The 21640-nt window shown below is 39.0% G+C and overlaps 4 protein-coding genes across 8 annotated transcripts; 2 read left to right on the plus strand and 2 right to left on the minus strand.

The window, feature by feature from the left end:
• The first annotated feature begins 101 nt into the window (after positions 1-101).
• Positions 102-5079, plus strand: spsb3a (splA/ryanodine receptor domain and SOCS box containing 3a). Of its 2 annotated transcripts, none has more exons than XM_068337008.1 (7): positions 102-284; positions 998-1209; positions 1595-1775; positions 1917-2104; positions 2198-2300; positions 2391-2516; positions 3203-5079. In XM_068337008.1, exons 2-7 carry the CDS (start codon positions 1084-1086, stop codon positions 3592-3594), a joined length of 1116 nt encoding a protein of 371 aa, XP_068193109.1. In that variant the 5' UTR covers positions 102-284; positions 998-1083; the 3' UTR covers positions 3595-5079. The 2 variants fall into 2 exon arrangements, with proteins under 2 accessions (XP_068193109.1, XP_068193110.1); XM_068337009.1 differs by lacking the exon at positions 102-284 and adding an exon at positions 322-763.
• A 1069-nt stretch (positions 5080-6148) lies between these two features.
• Positions 6149-8208, plus strand: mrps34 (mitochondrial ribosomal protein S34). Of its 2 annotated transcripts, none has more exons than XM_068337202.1 (4): positions 6149-6274; positions 6444-6841; positions 6951-6993; positions 7571-8208. In XM_068337202.1, exons 2-4 carry the CDS (start codon positions 6524-6526, stop codon positions 7867-7869), a joined length of 660 nt encoding a protein of 219 aa, XP_068193303.1. In that variant the 5' UTR covers positions 6149-6274; positions 6444-6523; the 3' UTR covers positions 7870-8208. The 2 variants fall into 2 exon arrangements, with proteins under 2 accessions (XP_068193303.1, XP_068193302.1); XM_068337201.1 differs by having other exon boundaries at positions 6154-6274; positions 6462-6841.
• A 226-nt stretch (positions 8209-8434) lies between these two features.
• coq3 (coenzyme Q3 methyltransferase) lies at positions 8435-14082 on the minus strand. Of its 3 annotated transcripts, none has more exons than XM_068337306.1 (6): positions 13818-14082; positions 13161-13298; positions 12605-12704; positions 10865-11122; positions 10253-10412; positions 8435-9236 (listed from the first exon to the last, which is right to left on the minus strand). In XM_068337306.1, the coding sequence occupies exons 1-6, from the start codon at positions 13994-13996 to the stop codon at positions 9100-9102; spliced, it is 972 nt and encodes a 323-aa protein (XP_068193407.1). In that variant the 5' UTR covers positions 13997-14082; the 3' UTR covers positions 8435-9099. The 3 variants fall into 3 exon arrangements, with proteins under 3 accessions (XP_068193407.1, XP_068193405.1, XP_068193406.1); XM_068337304.1 differs by having other exon boundaries at positions 13161-13319; XM_068337305.1 differs by having other exon boundaries at positions 8438-9236; positions 13161-13304.
• A 1490-nt stretch (positions 14083-15572) lies between these two features.
• Positions 15573-18991, minus strand: LOC137610332 (beta-galactoside-binding lectin-like). Its single transcript, XM_068337908.1, has 4 exons — positions 18915-18991; positions 17125-17204; positions 16443-16614; positions 15573-16210 (listed from the first exon to the last, which is right to left on the minus strand). Exons 1-4 carry the CDS (start codon positions 18921-18923, stop codon positions 16064-16066), a joined length of 408 nt encoding a protein of 135 aa, XP_068194009.1. The 5' UTR covers positions 18924-18991; the 3' UTR covers positions 15573-16063.
• Positions 18992-21640: the final 2649 nt, after the last annotated feature.

The raw sequence follows: 21640 nt of genomic DNA on the forward strand, positions 1-21640 counted from the left end.
ATAAATATAGATATATGCTTTAAACAGGTCCAGTAGCTTCTCGCAGCTGCTTGGCTTCAGTATTTGTACTGCTAACATGTGAGTGAGGTGAGGCTGCGGCTCCTGCAGCGCCTGTCTTGTTTGTTTACGATCCCACCGATGTTGAAGTAGGTCATGGAAAAGGGAAGCCTGGGTAATCACCCATTCACTTGTTGTGCATCCCGTTCCAGCAATAGGTCGGCCGAAGACTAACATCTGCGTGGCGTTGTGAATGATTTTCTGGGCGAGTCGGTGGTGAATAGCAGGTAGGTAACGTTAACGGTAACTTATTCCTCTAACGAGGCGGCGCGTAACTCACGACGGCTAACTAGCCAACTAGTTAGCTTGCGCGTTTAGCTGCACCGTCTCACCAGCCGTATCCTGCTAACACGACGTCGCTAATAAAATCGCGATAGTCAACCTCATTTTGCGTCTTTTTTGAAGTACATAAACGCGTGTAACCAGCAGCTGACATGAATTGTGACGCTTCTGACCTTTATCTAGCATGCTAACAGTAAATGCGCGTTGACTGCTGTGTTGCTAGCGTTAGCCGCTCCCGTTAGCCGTGGCTAGCCCAAGCTAGCTATGCTAACAGCTTTTGTCCAGCGACTTTTAACTTTCTGTTAAACGAGGCCATACAGCACTATTACTGTTTCCGTGCTGCTGTTATTTACGTTGCCCATTTAAATGTTTCAGAGAAATTAATTTCATCTGATAAAACTGTTCATGGAAAAGGATGACACTGGTGAGTTCCACGGGGGAAAGGAAAACTTTAAACAAATGTCCATTGTTGAAATAAGACACCAGGACTGAATGAAGGAACTGCACTGTCATGCCGCTTATTGACCTGTCAGTCACGGGCTGTGATGGCACTAAATAACAAGCAGCAATGTGATCCCGGTTATCTGAACTAGTGTGCTCCTCTTCCACTCGAGATATGGAGATTTAATAATCATGTGATCATTTTGTTTTCCGGCAGCTGGGCTGATGCGGGTTTTCCACCATTTGGACTGAAACCTGATTTGATTGTCAGGCGCTTCTACTGGGGAGACTCTCGCTGCCGCCATGTCCAGGAGAAGCAGGAACAGCCGCGCCTGGAGGTACGTGTGGGGCGGGATACAGAGGGATGCTGATGCCAGGGCGCTTGTGCTGGCCTCTGAAAATGAAGATTGGAACTACGACCGACTGGAGGTAAGCATGTTTATTCTAGAGCTGACACTTGGAACAGATCCTTGTGTTTGATAGGTTTTGTTTCTGTGTGATCACATCCACTTGTGTGGATGTGATCATTATAATGCCATGGTTACTGCAAAGTCATATTGTGGAAGCCTGTAAACCATTATATGTTTGTTAGTTGATAGTAATTTTTAATGCTTGATGAAAAAGCATACTTGGAACAGCAGCCAATCTAATTTTGCCCACAGAGAAATGCAACTTATATAATTTTTACTACCAGCTTTTAGAAAGTCTGAACTGCCAGTTCTGCCATTGCATTAGAACTAGGGCTGTGTTGTTACATAAGCAGTGCTGCTGACATTTCCATTTATTTTTCTCTATTTTCTTTGTTGCTCTCTAGTACAGCGATTCAGACTCTGAGGCGGACTTCTCAACAGTGCTGGTACCTCCAGTTCCGAGTGCAGTGCCCGTCACTGGAGAGTCTTACTGTTCCTGTGATTCACAGACGGAGACCAGCTACAACTCACGTCTACGGGGCTTTCACCAAGTCAAAGACTGCAGCTGTGGAGAGGACGACCAAGGTACAAGACAATCCTTTAATACAAGCACTGACTATTGATCTTATTTGAGTTAACACCATTGCAAGCAATCATGCTTGTAATGGTGATTTTTTTCCCGTATTTTTGAGAAAATGGATTACTGACTGACTTGTAATTTTTCAGAATTTGATTGGGTTTGGGATTCCACTAGCCGATCGACGGCAACATTGCTGAGCTGCGACAATCGCAAAGTGAACTTCCACTCTGAGTACAGCTGTGGGACAGCAGCAATCCGTGGCTCTAAGGAACTAGCTGAAGGGCAACACTTTTGGGAAATCAAGATGACATCCCCAGTGTATGGAACAGACATGGTAAACCTCTACTCTTTACCTCTGAATGATGATCTGCTCTAATTTTAAAACCTACCTTTCCTTGCCTGTAAATTGTTTTCTGTTTGTGTACAGATGGTTGGCATCGGTACATCTGATGTCAATCTGGATAAATACCGATACATGTTCTGTAGCTTGTTAGGAAAAGATATAGACAGCTGGGGTCTGTCCTACACTGGTAAGATCAAGACAAAATGCTTTTATACAACAGTAGTTTCTCATGTATCGTTATTCTACAAGTTAAGCATCTCTGTCTTCCTATTGTCAGGCTTGTTGCATCATAAAGGAGACAAAATGAACTTCTCCTCCCGGTTTGGACAAGGTTCCATCATTGGAGTCCATCTGGACACGTGGCATGGCACACTCACTTTCTTCAAGAATCGCAAATGTATAGGTTAGTTCCTGCATGCAAAATCCATTATTGACCACAGCGCTGGCTCCATGAGTCCTGTTTTAAATTTCTTATAGAGCTTGACTCTGCAGGACACAGCTGGGTGATACCTGAGCTCCCAGCTTTTCTGTTGTATTCTGCTTAGAGTACAGACTTGGTGCATTTTGCATCGAGCTGTACAGAAGAAATGTTTCTGATTAGAAATGGTTGACACTAGCCAAAAAAAAAAAAAGACTAATTCCAAGAACACATCCTCCTGAACATGATGAAAAAAACTAACATTAAGAGAAATGACCAAATAAACAAAGTATTAAGTTGATATTTCAGTAAATATGTAAATACGTTTTTATTGTATAGAAAATCGGTCACTACATCATTAGATTTTAACAAATTTTTTGAAACTGATCTATTTATTTTCACATACAGTTTGTGTGAGCACCAATCTCCTAATGCTGACACGGATTCTGAATGCTCTTATACATATTCCTCTAATAATAATTCACAGATACAGATCTTGCAATTCTGTTTTTAAAAAAAATAAAAGTACATTATATATTACAATATATGTTAAACTATAAATTATGAGCATTAACCATATTAATAGATGCATGAAACATACAGTTGTCTGTGGGGATTTTTTGTGAACATTTAGAGGAACATAAAATCTTATGTCTGTGTTCTGACTCTAGGTGTTGCTGCCACAGAGCTACGAAACAAGAGGTTCTACCCAATGGCTTGCTCCACAGCAGCAAAAAGCAGCATGAAGGTGATTAGATCCTGCTCTGCACCGACCTCCCTGCTTTACCTTTGTTGTGCTCGCCTTCGCCAGCTTCTTCCAGACTGTATAAACCCCCTGGACGTGTTGCCACTGCCACCAGGCCTTCGTCAGTTGCTCCTCAACAAACTAGGTTGGGTCCTCAGTCTCAGTAGTGGCATGGCAGAAGAAACCCCAGAGGGGCCTGAGCGCCCCACACACTTGCCTGTCCCCACCTTGGCTGGACCGTCCTCCTGTGAGAGTGACTCAGAGGGTTGTACGTCTGACCCTGAAGCCTGCCAGAGGAAGAGGTGCCGCTGGACATGACTGGATGGGTTAAATTCTACCTCTCCTTAAACACTGGTAGACATTATTTTCCTTTTGCATTTCATCCTGTATTTCCTCCCTGCCTCAAGCTCATCTCAACATCAATGATGTCCAGTAGTCAAGTAAATAACCTTCGGAGTGGTACTGGATAGAAAACAGTGATGGCGATATTACTGCCAGGACATTTTTACTGTGAGCCTCTCTCATGCCATTCATTCATCTTCATGCTTGTCAGACAGTGTCCAGAGTGGCTTATGTAGTAATTAAACAAACATGGTGGAATTCTGTCATATACCATAACTTGGTTCCATGTGTTTATGTGGGTCTTTACATGGTGGAGGGGTGGAATGTACAGTCCAACATTTAAATCACAGATAATTAATTCTTGGTGGTTTTGACTTTGAAACTGGTTAAAAGGTTACCATAAATAATGTATTTTGTTTTCACAGTCTAAACACGAACATCTTTGACCTCCAGCTGCAGTTTTCTGTTTAATTTGCTAAAGTGAGACACTGTCCCATCACTGGAATAGACATGAAGAAATAAAAATAAACTGTTATAGTGGATAAGACTTCAACAGGAATTGGGGAGGTGAAATAAGCCTAAATGCACCAAAGCTTATAGTCCAAAAATGAAAATACTGCTTTCATACAGCCACAATCCTCTTTAAACAACATACTGTATTTAAAATGTCTTTTTGAAACTGCGAATCAAAGTATGGATTCCCTCCTCTCTGAAACATAAATTATGCAGTATATATTATGGTTTAGTGTTGGTCTTTTAAGTCTGATCAAGAGACAGGCATGTCACTTAGAAGAGGCTGTCGTGTATTTTATGTGACTTTTTTTTAGAATTTATTTTTTAAAACTTTTCCTTGATCATAACACAAGCCCATGAGGTATGTTACTGTTACTCTTTTTGTACTTTATGCAATGATGATTTTCTGACTTTTCTAAGCCTTGTTCCATGCTTCTTTGCCAACTTGGTTAGACTATAAATAAGGTTGTATTTTCTAAATGGTTTTTTTTTAGTTTTCCTTGTTTCCTCATCAAGTTTTCACAGCAGAAAATGACAAAGACCTAAGGTACTATGCAATACAAGCATTTTGTGTGAAGTTGCGTACACGGATGCCATGAAGAGGTGCCGACATGACAACAGCAGTACTGAAGATGCTAGAGGATCATGCTCATTAATCCAGAGTAGTGATACATAACATGCTTACATCTGTTCTGTGATGATTTCTCAGATATTTCCGTATAGATCTTGTGATGTTTAAACACCAAGAGGTTAATTGTAGCTGATAAATTGTATCTCTTCACAGTATTTTTCTTCCCATTGATGCATTCAAGCACTTTTTCTTATTGTCATATTGTAAAAAGGAAAAGTTAGTGTTTCTTCTATAATGTGATACTAATACTATACGTCAAGGCTTTGCCTTTTTTCTGTATCAGCATGATTTTCACCTGAGAATAAAATGAGTGCTGAAGATGCATAAAAGGGCTTGTGATTATTTACAGAGAAACTTTTTTCATCTTGCTTTAAATATTACATTGATGCTTCAGTTCATTGCTAAAAATATTTTAAAGAGGCTCACAATTTTACAATTTTGCTTTAATTTTACATTTCCTGAGTGAAAAATGACCAGCTAAATTGATTTATCTATAGTATGATCAAAATTGAGCCAAACATGCATTTTAGTTTTCGTTTGATAGTCTCAGTACTATGTCAGAGATTTTTGAAATTTTAAATAATCTTTGTATAAAAACTAGTGCTGTCAGGCGATTAAAAAATTAATTACAGGATTTGTAATTAATCAAATTAATTGCATTTTAATCTCATACCTGCTAAAGGCCCCCAAATAAAGAATTTGAATTCTAGGACATTACAAAATTGTAGAGCATGACTAATCAATAGAATGCACCAAGAAGAGATTTGAAATCCACATTTTTATTGGTTAAGTGTGCTTTATCAATGAAATTCAAAAGAAAAAAGGCCAAGCACATCAGCAAACCAATTAGACCAGGGGCATTTCTCCCTCTCTCTGTAACCCTGTAATCCATATCAAGTTGACATATTTTGAGTTGAATGAAATTGCATTCGTTGCAGTATGCAGAAAGATTTGAGGAGAAAATGTGATCTTTATTATTATCAGAAAATGGAATTGCGATATTGAACTTTATTATGAATTATTGATGTCTTTTTCATTGTAGTCAGTATTAATGTGCTCTCTTCTACTGCAGTGACTTCCAAAACCTTAATAAAAGCTGGCACAAATTACGCCACAACCCGATTTTATAGACATCGTGTAAGAATTCCCTCTCGCATGCTTTTTGATATTAAATCAAAGTAACAGCAAAACATAGTATCCAAAAATGCACCCTGCAGTTATACGCTATTGTTCGAGTTTTATTGCTAAAATAAAAGTACTAAGTAAATAAAATAACCCTTTTTCGCCTGCCACCAACTTCAACACACTCAAGGACCCTATTCTGTTTTATTTTTATTTTGAAAGGAACGCCGTCATCATCGTCAACATCTTGCGGAACAAAAAATCTCCACAGCATATTTATCGGTAAATGTTGGCGGTCGGACCAAGTGAGCGGAAGTTGTGCTCCCTGTCTCCGGAGGTCAAACTCAACAAGAGCGGGGATATAGAGACATCAGGATAGTTCTACACCAGGTATTTGTAACAACAATGGTTATTCCATTATGAATTAAGTTTATTGACATGCGTTTGATGATAAAAACAAATTATACCCACATTATGTCGTTTTGTGCTCATCAATGACAACGCGTGCTGACCTGAAGGCATGAAATAGTTTCTTCTCTGACAAACTATTTTATCTCAGGATCTACGTCTCTTACAGGTTAAGCACCGAGCTGAGTGGATCAGTGGGGTTGTGAAGTATCTTCTGTTTATCAAGCAGTCATGGTGAAGAAAAAACGACTCCGCCTCATAGCAGAAATGGCCCGTAAAGTTCGGGCGTACCGAGAGCTTAAGTCCCGACCCCGTGAGTCCCAGAAATACTCCCTGGACTATGAGACGATGACGCGTCCGTACACGATGAAGAGGCTGCCTGTTCTTGCCTGGCAGGATGTCCGCAGGGAGAGCCGCCTCTTCTCCCTGCTGGCAGGCATGAGAATGTTCGGAGTGGGTCGCCTCTTTACTCGAAAGTCCTGGTTGGAGGACCACACAGAACCTAGTTATTGGCATATCACCAAAGTCAAGGTGGACTATACAGCTGAGGTAAGAGCGTCCTTGTAGAACTGTCTTCAGAGAGTGTCCGAATTTAGATCTGAGAAGAAAAATCCATTCTGTGTACACTGACAAGACTCTTGATTCTTGTGTTTTCTAGAATATGGATCATGGCAAAGCGTGGGGCATTCAGACCTTTAAAGGTAAGACTTGGACCTGTTAACATAATGTTTATGTGTAGCTACCTCGCAATTGTTAATTATTCAAAGCAATAAACATGTAACGTACAATTGTTATTTTACAAGCTGATTTCAGCAATCGCTAATTTTTTGCCTAACAGGCTTGCATTAGATGTTTGCCTGCACAGGTATTACTCATGTTGAGGAAAACATTTGAAATATTTAAATTATTAAAACTCAATGACATTAACACGAAAAATCTATCTAGGTTTTATCAGTGATCTGCACTGTATTTTGTCAGCGTATTTTGTTATTGGTTACTTTTCATTATCTTGTTGCTGGTTTAAGTATTTGTCGTTTTTTATATTTTTGTTGTTTTCCTGAACGATGCCTGGGTGTGTTTTTATAATGTAAACTTTCTAATAGAAGTTACAAAACTAGTCCTGTGGTTTGTTAAAAGGATAATGTTAGTTTACCTTATGCTATCAAATGGCGTAAATCGTATGGTTTGAAGAAAAGGAGTATAAACTAACAGTACAGTGAGTGATAAGTCCTCTCTAAACAAATTACATGTGTTGACTTCACATTTTATATTTGGTAGGAAAAACAGAAGAACAGGTCAAGGAGGTGGATAAGGTGATGTACCATGACTGGCGCCTCATTCCCAAACACATGGAGCAGCAATTTAAAGACTTTCAGCCACTCCCTGAGCCTCCTGTGCGCTACGTTCATTACCCTCCACTTCTCCGGGCCATGAAACTGGCCCAGCACAAGAAAGTATTTGGCACAGTAATGGCAGAGGAGCCAATGTTGCCTTTGAAGAGGGATGTTGTTTTCAACAAGGAGTATTTCATCAGGCAGGAACAAGAGCAAAAGAAGAGAGAGGGGACAGCAGTGTGACCGTCAAGGTTCAGAAGATGAATATCCCTGCTTCATTTGGCCAAATTTTTCTTGACAGAAGTCATGACGACTTCTGTTCATTGGAAGTCTATTGCTTTTGTGTTTGTTTAAATCCTGGTTTGATGGGCCATAGGGCAGTCTATGTAAAATTAATTTGCGATGTAGTAAATATTAAATGAGTTATATACACATGCATGAAATCTGTTGAGGTGATTATAAGGCTCTGATTGGACATGAACAGTGTTGTTCCTGACTCTTGAGTTGATGACCAAATGTGTCCAAGCTCTGTCTTCTGCAAGAAGCTACAACATGTTGTAATTAAACTGATGTTACTGGTGACCTCTGACTTAGATGATTTTTTTTTGCTGCACATGGTATTGATCAGGACTAATAATCATAAAGGAACAGCTGAAATACCTTCGGCATGTAAAGGGTATGATGCCATTTAAACCGTTGCTTTTTGTGGTTATTGCAAACAACTGATAATCGAGTATTTTTGCAATAAACCCGACACAATTTAATTTTTTTCTTGTCAACATGACACACAGGTTTTCAGGAACTCTTGATACTTGTCTGGTCTTTGGTACATTTTGTTAGCTGCTGCAGTTAGTTGAGTGTCACCATCCTCAGTTCTGCTAACCGGTTTCCTTCTCTTTAGGAGCAACATAATTCCTCAAGAGACCCTACCCCATTTGTACATGTAGTCACCTTTTAAAAATACTTCCAATCATGCAGCAAAAATAAACTAATTTATATTTATTTTTAACCAGCAGGGTCAAATAAATTAGACATAAAAGGATGAACTTCAGAAATAATGAAAACAAAGTTTGAATACAGGATATGATAAACTGCAATACTTAAAAAGCTGTTAAGTTTATACTGAAATTCTGTTGCTGACAATTTAGATGATATATATTAACCTTTGCTTTATACACCTATCAATCAAACAACTTTGACCAATACAATACAATCACACTGATTTCATTGTATCCGCTCTACAGCGAGTTGCCAATTCGCTGTAGAGCAGATTGGCAACTCCATTACATCTCCAAATCTGTTCATTTTTTTCCTTCCATCACCTCAGTCTTCCAAAGGGAATGAAGGGATCCGCACATCTGCATTGGCAGTTTTCATTTATTAATTATTTATTTATTTACTGTCTAGTTCTCTGTCCATTGTATTGTGTAGTCTGCAGCTTCAGTGTGAAGTGGACCTGAGTAGGGAACAGTCCTACTGCTCTGGCTGGAGATCGTCTGTCACTTTGATAGCGTGGAGGGCGTAGTTGACGGCAGTGCTGTCGGTCCAGCTCCAGGCTCCTGAAAACGGGTTGTAGAGCATTCCTTGGACAGACTTCACTGAGAAGCCATCTGAGTGGATGAGAAGGAAGTCAGATGTGGATGGAGACCAAGAGAGCACCACAGGGAAATATATCTGCCGTATAATACCTCCAATCTAAATTTTAAAAATCACAATAGTCAGCTGTGATGAAACCAGTTTACAATATTTTTTTTTCCTTTTAATTTTGGAGGAAGTTAAAGTAGATGTAAGTGAAGTGTTGGAATAAAAACACACAACTTTGTTGTAGGAATGCAGGAGTGTGTGTGATGATTTGTGCCTCAAAGAACATCCACTCCAACCATGGACTGATTGCTCTGTGAAATATGTGTGCACTACTTTTATAGAAACTTACAATTACAGTAGATAGTCTTACAGAACATGCCACTGAAACAGATGGGGGATGTCTCCTTAGTCATTGTGTTATCTCTGAATACACCTTTATGCAAATCTGTGCTGTGATTAGAGGAAGAGATTGGGATCAAATTTGATCCTTTGATTATCATTATAAAAACGGACCTATTTAAGTTTTTTAGCTAATTCTAACCAATTATTATTAGCTCTATTCCAAATCTTGCACTCTAGGTGCTGCTAGGACATGACACAGTGGTACCCAGGGAGGTCAGTAACAGTAGTCAAGTTGGTTTTAAAAAATGTATTTGAGGAATTTGTACAAAAGAAAAAAAAATCAGCATCTGAAAACCATGGAATTTGTATTTACAGCACAATAACAAAAATGCTCTTTACTTAAGCCCAACTTTTTGCTGCATGGAACGAGTCAGTCAGTGGCTGGAAATGTATTTTTTTTATAAATGGGAAAAAGAAAAACTTAATAGAGTGACTCAACTTGTGTGGAGCAGGCAAATTTTAACATTCCTGCAGTTGACAAAAGGAATTAGGAATTTCCTCAAATCTATTAAATGTCATGTGAACTGGAAGGTTAAATAGATTACTACACATTTATATCTTGACAGGTTGTCCAGATGTTTTAACCATCATTTACAGAGGAACCCACTCTGGCCTATTTATGGAAATTTGAAGGACTTACTGGATTCAAGGAGGCGCTCCAGCTCCACTGGGCTTATAAACTTTTCCCAGTCATGTGTCCCACTGGGAACGATGCGAAACAGCTGCTCAGCTACCACAATAGCCAGTGCGTAGGACAGGTTGGTTTTGTTAAGAGTAGTGATAAAGAGCGAGCCGCCAGGCTGAAAACAGAAAAAAAGGAACTGTCATATGATTAATGTACAAGACTTACAGGTGTTACTGGTTCTACAGCTTCAAAACACATTTTAAAATGACAAGACCCCTTGAGTTGCTCCGCCACAACCACACAGCGATACCTGCATCATTAAGATATTTATAGAATGACTTTAACAGCATCAAGCCAACTAAGTCAGAAACTTGTCTCTGAGCCAAAGGCAGTGAGAGATGATCTTTTTTCAGCTGCAATGACATTTGTTCTTTTTGATTATGTGCATTTTCACTCAAGTTTGTAATGGTTCAAGGCAAATCAAGATAAATATATAAATATATTTTGTTTATCCCAAAATGGGAAATTCAAAATCAATCACATAAAAACACAAGCTCAGCTACAACTATTTGAAATCACAGTAAAAACATGAAAACACCAAATGCACATCGGAAGGCAGAAACATACCTTCAGCACGTGGCTGCAGCAGAAGGCAAATGTTTCTGGATCGGCCAGATGTTCCACCACCTCTGAAGCCACAACAGCATCAAACTGCCCTGCTCCCTGCTCCCCCTCCTCCTCTGAAGAGAGCTCCTCCAGACTGCAGGCCCGGTAAGACACCCTGCTGCGGAGTTCCGGGTCGTTGGACGAATGCAGCTGGGCTGTGCTGATGCTGTCTTCTACTGGATCTATACCCAACACGTTGCCTCCAAGCCGACCCAGGGGCTGTGAACGCCAGGCAGGATATTAATATTTCAAAAATACAGGCAGGAGGAAAATTAGTTAATCTTAGATCTACAGAAACATTTTAGTCAGCTTTGCCATGCAGGGTTAAAAAATACACAACTGATGGGACCAACTCCATTAAACCTTTTTAAAAACATACGCAGTGAAAAAAAAAAGTATGTGGAGGGCAGGGTGTTTAAGAAAACATGAGTTGTATTATTAGTCCTTGAAGTCATTTGCTATTTTCCTTTTTTGATATTTCTTACATTTTTCTCTTCATTTTTTAACTTGATGGTTGCAATTGTGTTTATGCTTCTTGATTTGCCCAATTTACATTTACTTTGACTTAATTTTGTTATTCACCAAAACATTGAGAAAAAATCTTTTACGTTAAAATAACTACATAACAATGTATCTGAGTCTGATCATAAGTTTAATGGACAGAAAGATTTCACCTTCATGAAGATTACAACTGTGTAGGTTGAGGGCTTTTTAAGACAACAGCATGTTCATATATAAAAATGGACCATCTATTTTTTTAAAAATACAGGTTTTTATTCACTTTATTCATTCTAGCCGAGACTCTTCTGTCACATAAGACACCTGACACTTTCCTTCACCCATTCCAGCCTGCCTGGATCCTTTAAGTCAAGGACAAAAAATAAAAAGGCAGAACGTGCTAGGTCAGAAATACAACGCCCTCTTGTGGACAAGAGCAAAATGTACAAGGCAGCGTACATCTGTCACTTTAAAAGGGACACAGAAAATCAGTTTATGTAGCATATAAAATGTACAGTGATTGTCTCTAAATATGAAAACATTGTACTATAGACATGAAAAATACAGTAAGAAAACCATACACACAAAAAAGGGAAATCCTAAAAATAACATAAAAAACAACAACAGAGGAAACTGAAAATTCCAGCAAAATGACCAGTGTACCAGTGAAAAGTGGCTCCTGCATGTGAATGGCACTGAATGTTTTGGTGTGTTCCCTCTGAAACACATAGCTGCCTTCGCCATCTGAAGCAGATCATTCTGGTCTGCTGCAGTGCAGCTGCTCCACTGTGCAGGAGGCTGTTAGTGCTGAGGTATGAGCGGTTGTCGGGGGACCTGCTACTAGTTTAATAAGGAACTACAGTGTGTAGGGCCTTCTTCACATGGTGACTCATGTTAGCTGGCCGTGTCATTTCTACAGAGTGGAAGCTCTCTGTTCTTTCCAATTCCCCAATTTGTGATTTCTTCTAAAGCTTATTTTTATCTGTTTATTTATTGTGGCACTGAGGTCCAAAACAGTCAAAACAATTTTGTGTCAATGCACAGGTTTATTTGTTTTATATTGCTGAGGTAATGGATGGAAGTGTCAAACCAAGCTTCTTTTTTGTGTTTGCTTGCATATGTCAGTTAATGGAGACAAAAAATATGTAACACAGGAAGGAAATACTGGATTTTTGTTTGCACCTTTCTGAAATTAACATTTACCTCTGTGAGCAGACCTCCTCCACAGCCCACATCCAGTATTCTCAGTCCTGCAAGTGGTTTCCCAGGATGATGCCTGGTGTGAACATTCAGTAGATTATCCCTGAACAAATAAATGAGCAAGAGGTTAAATTTCCCTTACTCTCCACATTTTAAAAATGATGGCATTAAAGTTTTGATTGCACTTTTCTATAATACAAGTGTCATTCCTGTATCATAAGGTTAGCTGGAATGTCATTATTTTCTGTTAGAGATTTTAAAAAATTCTACAATATATTTCAAGTTGATGTGTAACATTAAGGAAGGTTTGGATCTGGAGATTAACACAAATTAAGATTTAATTTTATTGTTTATTTATACAATTGTATTCCCTTCACTTTAGTGCAGCCCCCAGGAGTTTTCACAGGTTAAACAATCAAGTCTGGATTACCTCAAGATATATTTTGACACAGGTGCCGTTCAGTCTCTTGCTGCTGACCACAATTTGGGCATGGCATCTCGGCACCTCAAATATATTGGGATTATTATTATAGTGTTTATTGAATGCAAACAAACACACCTTATAAAAGGTACCCTCAGGTCATTCATGGCATGAAGAGCTGCAAATTCACCCTGTTCATCCCACCACTTGCTGGCCAGTGACTGAAACCTCCTCAGTTCATCTGGGTCCACTGTTGTCTGTGAGGCTGACCGAACACTGTAACTAGACAGGCAAACACTGTAAACAGATGGTTAAATACTGTGAACAAACAGGTAAACACTGCAAACAAACAGGTAAACACTGTGAACAGACAAGTGAACACTGTAAACAATGTTGGGCTATACATTTAATAGTCTCTGCAACCATTATGACACTGTGACATTTTAAAATGTCATGTTTTTTCATTTTAATTAACAGAAAATCAAATATTTTGACTCGACTGTCTGTTGGTTGATAAAACACTCCTCTAAGTACATAATACTGTAATGTGTATTCATTCGACTCAACATAAGAAGCAACGATTCGTTGGAACCCTCCTACAAGTGCTTGAGCCCATGACAGGCATTTACTGTAGCACATTGAATCTATTGGAGGAACGTATGCACTAAAAATAAACGTCTGTTTCTAGGTTATTGTAACTTTATTTAATTCTGTAAATTCTTCCATTCACAACCATTACCAGAACACTTAATTTTGACCCTGTCCGCGCTCGGTACACGTCCTTTACTGCTGTACCTGATGCGTCCGTGTACCGTGTGGTTCTGGGTCCGCTTGCAGGTGTTCCTACGCCGCCACAGTGTCCGCTGTTGACAGATCGTAGTCCTGCTGTAGCGGCACCGGATAGCTCCGCACAAGGCGGTCACTTGACAGCTGTGCAGTCCAGACAGGAGACGACCTAGCTTGTTAGCGTACATGCTGTCATGTCACAGATCAGCGTCTAGCTAGGTTAGAATTCGCTCCCTGTCCTTCCGCTACTAACAGTGCTCGTTTCGGTTCTGTCCGGGTAGAAACATAACTTAACGTTGCTGTAGTTCCTTCTCATTACACACTATTGGGCTCTCCAACACAATAATAGGCGGCGTGTTGTCACTGTGTGTAGTGCTTTGAAAATTAACCCCATACAGGACAAGGCACTAATTTGTCAGAGGTGCACAGGAGTGGCAGCTTCTTCTTGACCATAGAGAAACGATTTACATTCAACAATTACATATGGTTACAGTACTTTTTTCTTTTTATTCAAAATAACACATCAGCACAACTTGATTTTTCGCTGAAGAAAGAGAGAATTCATCTTTATCATCTGGTTTCCAACTTGCTTCCAACTTTAAACTGAAAACCCCTGAATGTTGTTCGGTCAAGTTGTTGCTACAGAAACAACTGCAAACAGGTGAACAAGATGTCTGTGTAGGTTCTCACAAATTTTACCTGAATACATACAGCCAGAATGAATTTGATAAACCAATCAAATTTGTTCTGCTGTCTGAACAATGATGATTATGCAAGAAAGTGTGTGTATTTGTCTCTCATATCTCTTGTGCTGTTTTTGTGAAGTTTACCAGTATGAATATTCACCGTTTTAAAGGCCATCTGTTCATGATAACGTAATCAATGCCTCTAAAAGGGCCATGCAAGGATACCTCTTCTGCATCATTTGTCAGCAAGTTTAATTAATTTATTTTATTTTCATGAAACAACACAGATCCCAAAACAGAAAAGTTGTGAATAAAATGCTGAATATGTGATGTATGTAGGAAAGGAAATACTTTTTTTTTTAAAGGTCCTAGTTGCATTTCTGCATGTTATTTTATTTTTAACCAAAGCCGTTAAAAAAACAACAACAAAAAAAAACAGTAGCAGTAATCACCATATGTTGTGTACTGGTTAATTTTACCAAAAAAAAAATATTCAAGTCAGAATCTGAGTATGACTACAAGGCCCACAAAACTGCAGAACAGTAAGAACTGGGCAGAGCTGAGGGAGAACAACCAGATTGACCTTGATTATACTTACATCCCAAAACAAATGAAAAAAAGATTGGTGATGATGCCATTGTTCTATGTCTGTGGGCATAAAAGTTCTAAGTTAAGAATAAAAAAATGAAACAACAATGTATTTACGAAACTGTCACAGGAAAAAATGTACTGAAAACTGAAAGTGCCATTATTTGTATATACAGTATGTATATATTGTATTTCTGTATATACTTACCTCACATTCCAATAGTGGAAACAAACATGTGAGGTAAACATATATAGTAATAGAAGTTAACAACTTGTTACAATGAGACTGGCTTGTAATAACATTCTCTCCTAATACAACACAGGTTGATGTCTGGTTGGAATTACCCCAAGGATTTAAGTCCTCTTCTTACTCAAGAAAAACAGTAGAAAAACAAGGTTGTATATTTTATACATGGTATGGCTTCAAGGAAAACAAATTTTGAAAGTTTATGTGATTGTAAACAAGTTTAAAGAATCACAGAAGTCTGTATTCATCATGAAACAACTTGCTTTAATAATCATTGAAAAGCAAAGCGTTATACTCAGATATAATTCTGGAATGTCTGGAAAACAGGAGGGCATGCAGCATTTCAAGGCACCTTAAAGAACAGAGGATTTATGCAGCAGTTGTCATTGAAACACTGCAAACAACAAAATTAATAACATTCAGGAAACATTTGCTTGTATTATTTTACTTTTTGTTCAGTACCTCTACGAAATGAGCAACATTTTGTTTCTGACCCAATCTAATGTTATCCACCTTTCAAACTATTTCTAATCATTGCATAATACACTGTGTGACAACTAAATGTAAGGCACTAATAATACCAGGTATACTGGGGGATTAAAACGTTTTGGCTGAGTGTAAACATTTTGCTAAACAACTTTCCCTCCCCAAAAAAAACAAAAAACAAAACTCCAAACAAACATAAAAGACAAAACCCTAAATTTCAATTCAGAAATTCCGGGCAGGTTGTATGTTTACTTGATATCAATTCCTCTGATGCGAACATCCCCATCGAAGCTGATGAAAGAATACTTCTCAGCACCCATGCGGTTGGGGAAGTGGATAGTAGAGCCATCTGATAAATTCACTTGGAACTCTGTACGGCTGAATTGAATGACCATCTGGAAGGGAAGATTTGTGCAAGAGACACAGAAAAAAAGAATATACAAGGAGGTTACACATTAACCATGGTGATGTGTTAAAAATTAACTCAAATCTTTACAAACATTTGGAGATAGTGGCACAGTGACATATATTTTCCAGCAGAGGGCACTAACAGTCAAAAAGAACCCTGAGATAGAGTGCACGTGAAAGAAAAAAAAAGGCCAAAAATATATCCGAATGACCTCTCACCTTAAACTCCTCTCCCAGTTTGAAGGGAAAGCCTCCTTCACGGACCTCCTCACACCAGTTGCCTCCCTGGTAGGAGTTGCAGACTACCACATTCTCATCTCCGTGGGCATTGAAGCGAGGGTTGATATGCATAGTAATGTCCTTTTCATCTGGGCCAATATTCACTGCAAAACTGCAACACAAAGTAACACAAAACATGCATCACAGTACTATAAGGCTCATTATAACTCATTCTATTTTAGATACAGATAAGTCAATGCATAACATATCCAGACGAGAGTTGCACGGTGGCTCTTTTTTTCTGCTACCCAGTATCTTTGTCACACTACAATGCCGCAAGGAACTTAATGCTGCTTTCTGACACTGATTAAAGGTGATAGATTTTTACAACCATTAATAGCTCTTTAAATAGAACAGTGACTGAAACACATGCCCCATGTACAGAGGAAGCAATCCTCACACAGCGGGTGTAGCACAACCGCCATCCACCCACCCCAACCCACCAAAGGTCAAATGCCCCAAAAAGGGGGCATATCTTAAAAATATCTCATCAGAACACCATTCAATGAGACTAAAAGGGCATTTGTTTGTGAAATGAAATAAAGAAGAAATAAACGGTTTCAGGTTGACTGTGATGAATTTATTTCCAAATACAAGGGTAATGTTTTACGTCAGTTCTTACTTAGTAGCGTCAGTCTTTGGGACTCCAACAATGGTCAAGGTCTGGCCAGCCTTGAAGGACATGTTCTTAACGGTCATAACCTGTGTGGAAAAACAGGTTGGAGAACAGTGATCTTATTTCATGGAAATGCTATTGGATTTTTACCAGATCCATATATTTTTTCAGCTTCAGGCAAAAAGCAGAACAAGCAGCAGTCTCAACAAACTCTTTTACCCTCTCTTCATCCTTAGAAATGGTAAAGCATGTGTTTTTAATTATCCTCCCACTGACAGAATGGTTAGATTCCAGCTCTTTCCTGTGCTTCTACTGCCAAAGCCCTCCTACATCTAAGATTCTGGCAAAACCTATAAATGTAAAAAAAACGAGGGATGACTCTTACACTGACTAATATTTTCCTACTGTATAACACTAGATGGCGGGAACTCAATGGAAAAAAAGCTGCACACAGCAGAAATCCTTAATCCTGATGTTCGGAACATGTGGCAGGGGAATATGATCTGTTCCAGGATTAGGACATTATAAATGCACTTTCTGTTATTTGGTTGTGAAACAAAAATCACCACTGTTTGTCACATGTCCAAAATGTGTGTTTAAGCAACTGTTATCTGTCTCCAGGGCAGCAAGTACAGAAATAGAATTGATTTGATGAGTTGTGCTTTTTTTTTCTTCTCCAAATACAGCTAAGCTTAAAGGTGATGACTACGAGATATTGGAAAAATCTAATTAACTACAGTATAGAAGCAGCTGGAGGAGTGTTGATAGCAAACTGCATATAATTCTAACGGTTCAGGGAACAGTAAGACGAATCCTAATGGCCCCTGTAAGTTTCATGCAGCTGTTGGGAGAATAAATCTTGCAAAAAAAATTTCTGCTCTTTGCCAATTTTGGCTGAAAACTAGAGGATAAATCTGACCGAACCACAATGCTGTATCTGAGGGATCAACCAAACCATGAAGTAGAATGATGGGTGAAGGGATAAATTGACATTGTTATGGATTTTTTTTCCTGTTAGATCCCGACTGTAAAGTGAGCCCTTAACACATAGCACAGGACTCGAGCTATGTCTGTCCTCCCAGACACGGTCTAAAGGAATCTGCACACTGAATTCAGATGGACTTGCCAACAAATTCCACCCCCAAATGGCAGAATGACAAAATCCAGCTGCCAAGCAAAAAATAAAATAACTAAATAAATGACATATTGTTTAGGAGTTATTTCAAAGTAGTTTCCCTTCTGGATCAATTTCTCCAATATGAATATAAATTGGATATTTTACAGAGCAGGAGACAATCCATTATTGGCAGGGAAACCAGACTCAACAATCTATCACTGCTGGCGCCTTCATTCCAAGCGTTAAGGTTTGAGGATTATATTTTCAATGAGAGAATTGTTATTTCAGGATGATAAGGCACAGATGATTAGAATCACATTAAAATAATTAATACAATTATTACAGGAAAACTGTAATGGGATGGACCACTTATTCATTTTTATGTATTAGTTGACCTCATTCATGCGTGCTCTGTAATGAATACTTTGACCATAAAAGGCAACCAGAGAAGTGTGAGGATTTCAGGTCCCACAAGCACACATTAAGAAAGAAAAAACACAAGTATGGTTCTCTCAGCTGGTTTAGTTAGAACTGGTGTTTCAGCAGCAGTTGATAAAGTAGCATGAGCTGGCACATGCCAGCCAGATGTCAGTCTAATTGTCACCTAATGCTGCTCATCCACACTGGTCATAAAATACAGGGAGAAAAAGCAATGCAGGAAAATCAGGATTAAACTTACTTTACTCATCTTTGCTGGTGGTCTGTCAAGCACAGTGGAGAGGAGGTGAGAATGTAGCAAGGCCTTTTCTGCATTCTGACTGCAGAATATATCCAGTGTGGGCGGTTCCCTCAACCTGAGTGATGTTTCAAGCAACAAATACGATCAGGCCATGAGATAACATCCACCAATGGAATCAAAGTCAAGTTGCTAAACTTAAATTACTAACCTGACCCTGTCTTTAGTGCTTATCGAGTCTGTGTAATCGTTCTCACTTTACTTAACAGAGGTGAGAATGATTAGTGAAAGCATATGTGTTGGCTTCTCACTGTTTCATTATAACCTGGTGGTTCTGAGTCTGACTGTGAGAAGGAACACTGGTCAGAGGGCCAGGCAAAAATAGAAATGTATTTGTTGTCAGGGAGACGGCTAAATATTTAGCTCGACCAATAGCCTAAATGCCCATTTTCTGCATATAGCTTATAGTTAATTATAGGATCGAATGACAGCATTTGAGAGTGGTCTGCCTGTCAGCTCCACAAACTTTAGATTTGGGGAAACAGGCACAGTGGAATGCTGAAAGTGAGTTACATCCTCAAAATGTTGTGAATTACTGAATCACAGCCCGTAATAGGTCAGACTTTCCTCTGATGAAGCACAACTGTCGCACAACTGCTGTCAGGGAATGAGTCACACACTTGTACTACATTTATTTGAGTTAAAATCAGTAGCAACTGGACACTTGTGTTCTTGGTAACTGTTGAGTAGATAGAAGTTAGATCATTATTCTCAAATGAAAATAGTGGAACCATTGTGAGCGCTTTGAGTGTCCAGAAAAGTGCAATAGAAATCACATTATTATTATTATTATTATTATTATTATTATTATTATTATTATTATTATTATTATTATTATTATATTTTATTTTATTTTATTTTATTTTATTTTATTTTATTTTATTTTATTTTATTTTATTTTATTTTATTTATTTTGATTCAGTGTAATGCTCTTCCCAGCCCAGACCTGTTACTCAACTCTGGGGGTCCTTAATCAAATCAAATGGTGGTTCAGGATCTAGCTCAGTACTTTGTTGACATCAAAAGTGGAACAATTTGATCTTATTACAGATCTCTAACAGTCTGTTATATGTGATCTCGCAGTAGCAAACTTTACTGGACCATCATTTGAAGTGTGGTAGGAAATGGATGTCGTGATGAGCATTTACACATATGGATATTTACCCTAAGTGCATTGACAGATAATGTGACCACAGTAGTTTGAAAGAGGCAGGCTGTAAATCTTTATTCAGCTGTTCTTTGATTGTTTGCTGTCAAACACTGTGGTTTGTTCTACTCTTGAACAGCAGAATATCACCAAGGACTTATCAGTAACCGAGCCACAGCTCCAATTCATCACATCATCCACTGAACAGGAACTCCGTTGAAAGATGATACTCTTTAGGTACATGATGTATCTGAGGAATGAAATTCAGTACTGTACAAAGTACAAAATCACTGTGGCACAAAGACCCCATATGTTTCCTGTAGCCTCAAGATCCAGTCATAAGACAGTCAGCAGACGTGGTGACATAGTACTCTCTCTCTCTCTCTCTCTCTCTCTCTCTCTCTCTCTCTCTCTCTCTCTCTCTCTCTCGCTCTCTCTCTCTCTCTCTCTCTCTCTCTCTCTCTCTCTCTCTCTCTCTCTTTCTCTCTCTCTCTTCCCCCTCCCTCCCTGTCACACATACACACACAGAGACACGCCCATGGTTGAGGGAGTATTTTCACCTATACCTTCTAACTGCCACCAGAGGCACAGTGTCGTTTGAGGGGGACTGAAAATTGTTTTCTCTATCTCTTTCTCCTCTTCCTCATTATTTAGTGCAATGCGTTTGTCTATCCACTAATCTGGAATGTGTGGTGAGTTTAGACTTTGGTGCAACAACTTAGTTCTACCATGCTGGTTATGTGTTTTTACATTAGTTATCCTGCTCAGTACAAGAGGAACCACAGGTTTACACCCTGTGTTTAATCCTGCTCAGCTGAGGAGCACATACACTAACACACACTTCCCTCCTAACTTGTGCTGCATGTTTGTGAATAATTGTGTTTTAGTCCCTTGGAGACAACTTGATTCTGAGTTGTGTTTCCATTATGAGTGTTTATGCTGTAATAAAGTAAGTGTGAGTATGTGGGTTCAGTCTGAGGGTCAAGTTATCTTTGGAAGTTTCCTTTAATTCTTTCTTTTTGATTGTTTTCTGTTTCTTTTCTTTGTTTTGTGTTTTTGCAGCAAACACAATGAAAACTATTGGTAATATGCAAAAATGACTTACTTTTAGGCCCTGCGAGGAGCTGGCGTCTTATCCAGGGTGCACCCTGCCTCTTGCCCATAGCCCCATAGCCATCTGAGATAGGCTCCAGCAGAACCATGGCCCGCAAAGCAAATAAGCAGTTGAGGATGAGCCAATTGAGTCGATGAGGTTGTCTCATCTTTAAGAAGATGGATGGATGGATGGATGGATGGATGGATGGATGGATGGATGGATTAGTCCTAGTCAATCAACAGTGAGACTTATTGAGTTGGTACAATTAAGAAGCTCCCACAGAAATGATGGCATTCAAATCGAACCCAGTCACCTGACTATCACTGCTAATGGAATGGAAAGATGGAATATGACTCTAGTTCTATGTTGTTGGTTTCAATCTGAATTGGGGCATTGATGAACGCGGATGATATGTTGTGTGTGTCT

Source organism: Antennarius striatus, chromosome 16 (genome assembly GCF_040054535.1).
Source record: "Antennarius striatus isolate MH-2024 chromosome 16, ASM4005453v1, whole genome shotgun sequence".
In the NCBI taxonomy this organism is placed as follows: domain Eukaryota; kingdom Metazoa; phylum Chordata; class Actinopteri; order Lophiiformes; family Antennariidae; genus Antennarius; species Antennarius striatus.

What these genes read in the sequence shown, in the direction of transcription:
- spsb3a (XM_068337008.1), top strand. Translation starts at nt 1,084, where the DNA reads ATGTCCAGGAGAAGCAGGAACAGCCGCGCCTGGAGGTACGTGTGGGGC. An exon ending in CAGTGTATGGAACAGACATG is followed by an intron (nt 2,105 to 2,197) that starts GTAAACCTCTAC and finishes GTTTGTGTACAG; the next exon opens with ATGGTTGGCATCGGTACATC. An exon ending in CTGGGGTCTGTCCTACACTG is followed by an intron (nt 2,301 to 2,390) that starts GTAAGATCAAGA and finishes TCCTATTGTCAG; the next exon opens with GCTTGTTGCATCATAAAGGA.
- mrps34 (XM_068337202.1), top strand. Translation starts at nt 6,524, where the DNA reads ATGGTGAAGAAAAAACGACTCCGCCTCATAGCAGAAATGGCCCGTAAA. An exon ending in AGGTGGACTATACAGCTGAG is followed by an intron (nt 6,842 to 6,950) that starts GTAAGAGCGTCC and finishes TGTGTTTTCTAG; the next exon opens with AATATGGATCATGGCAAAGC. An exon ending in GGGCATTCAGACCTTTAAAG is followed by an intron (nt 6,994 to 7,570) that starts GTAAGACTTGGA and finishes TATATTTGGTAG; the next exon opens with GAAAAACAGAAGAACAGGTC.
- coq3 (XM_068337304.1), bottom strand. Translation starts at nt 13,996, where the DNA reads ATGTACGCTAACAAGCTAGGTCGTCTCCTGTCTGGACTGCACAGCTGT. An exon ending in CTGAGGGTACCTTTTATAAG is followed by an intron (nt 12,705 to 13,160) that starts GTGTGTTTGTTT and finishes TTATTTGTTCAG; the next exon opens with GGATAATCTACTGAATGTTC. An exon ending in GGAGCGCCTCCTTGAATCCA is followed by an intron (nt 9,237 to 10,252) that starts GTAAGTCCTTCA and finishes TCATCCACTCAG; the next exon opens with ATGGCTTCTCAGTGAAGTCT.
- LOC137610332 (XM_068337908.1), bottom strand. An exon ending in CCAAAGACTGACGCTACTAA is followed by an intron (nt 16,615 to 17,124) that starts GTAAGAACTGAC and finishes TTTGTGTTGCAG; the next exon opens with TTTTGCAGTGAATATTGGCC. An exon ending in AACTGGGAGAGGAGTTTAAG is followed by an intron (nt 16,211 to 16,442) that starts GTGAGAGGTCAT and finishes CTTCCCTTCCAG; the next exon opens with ATGGTCATTCAATTCAGCCG.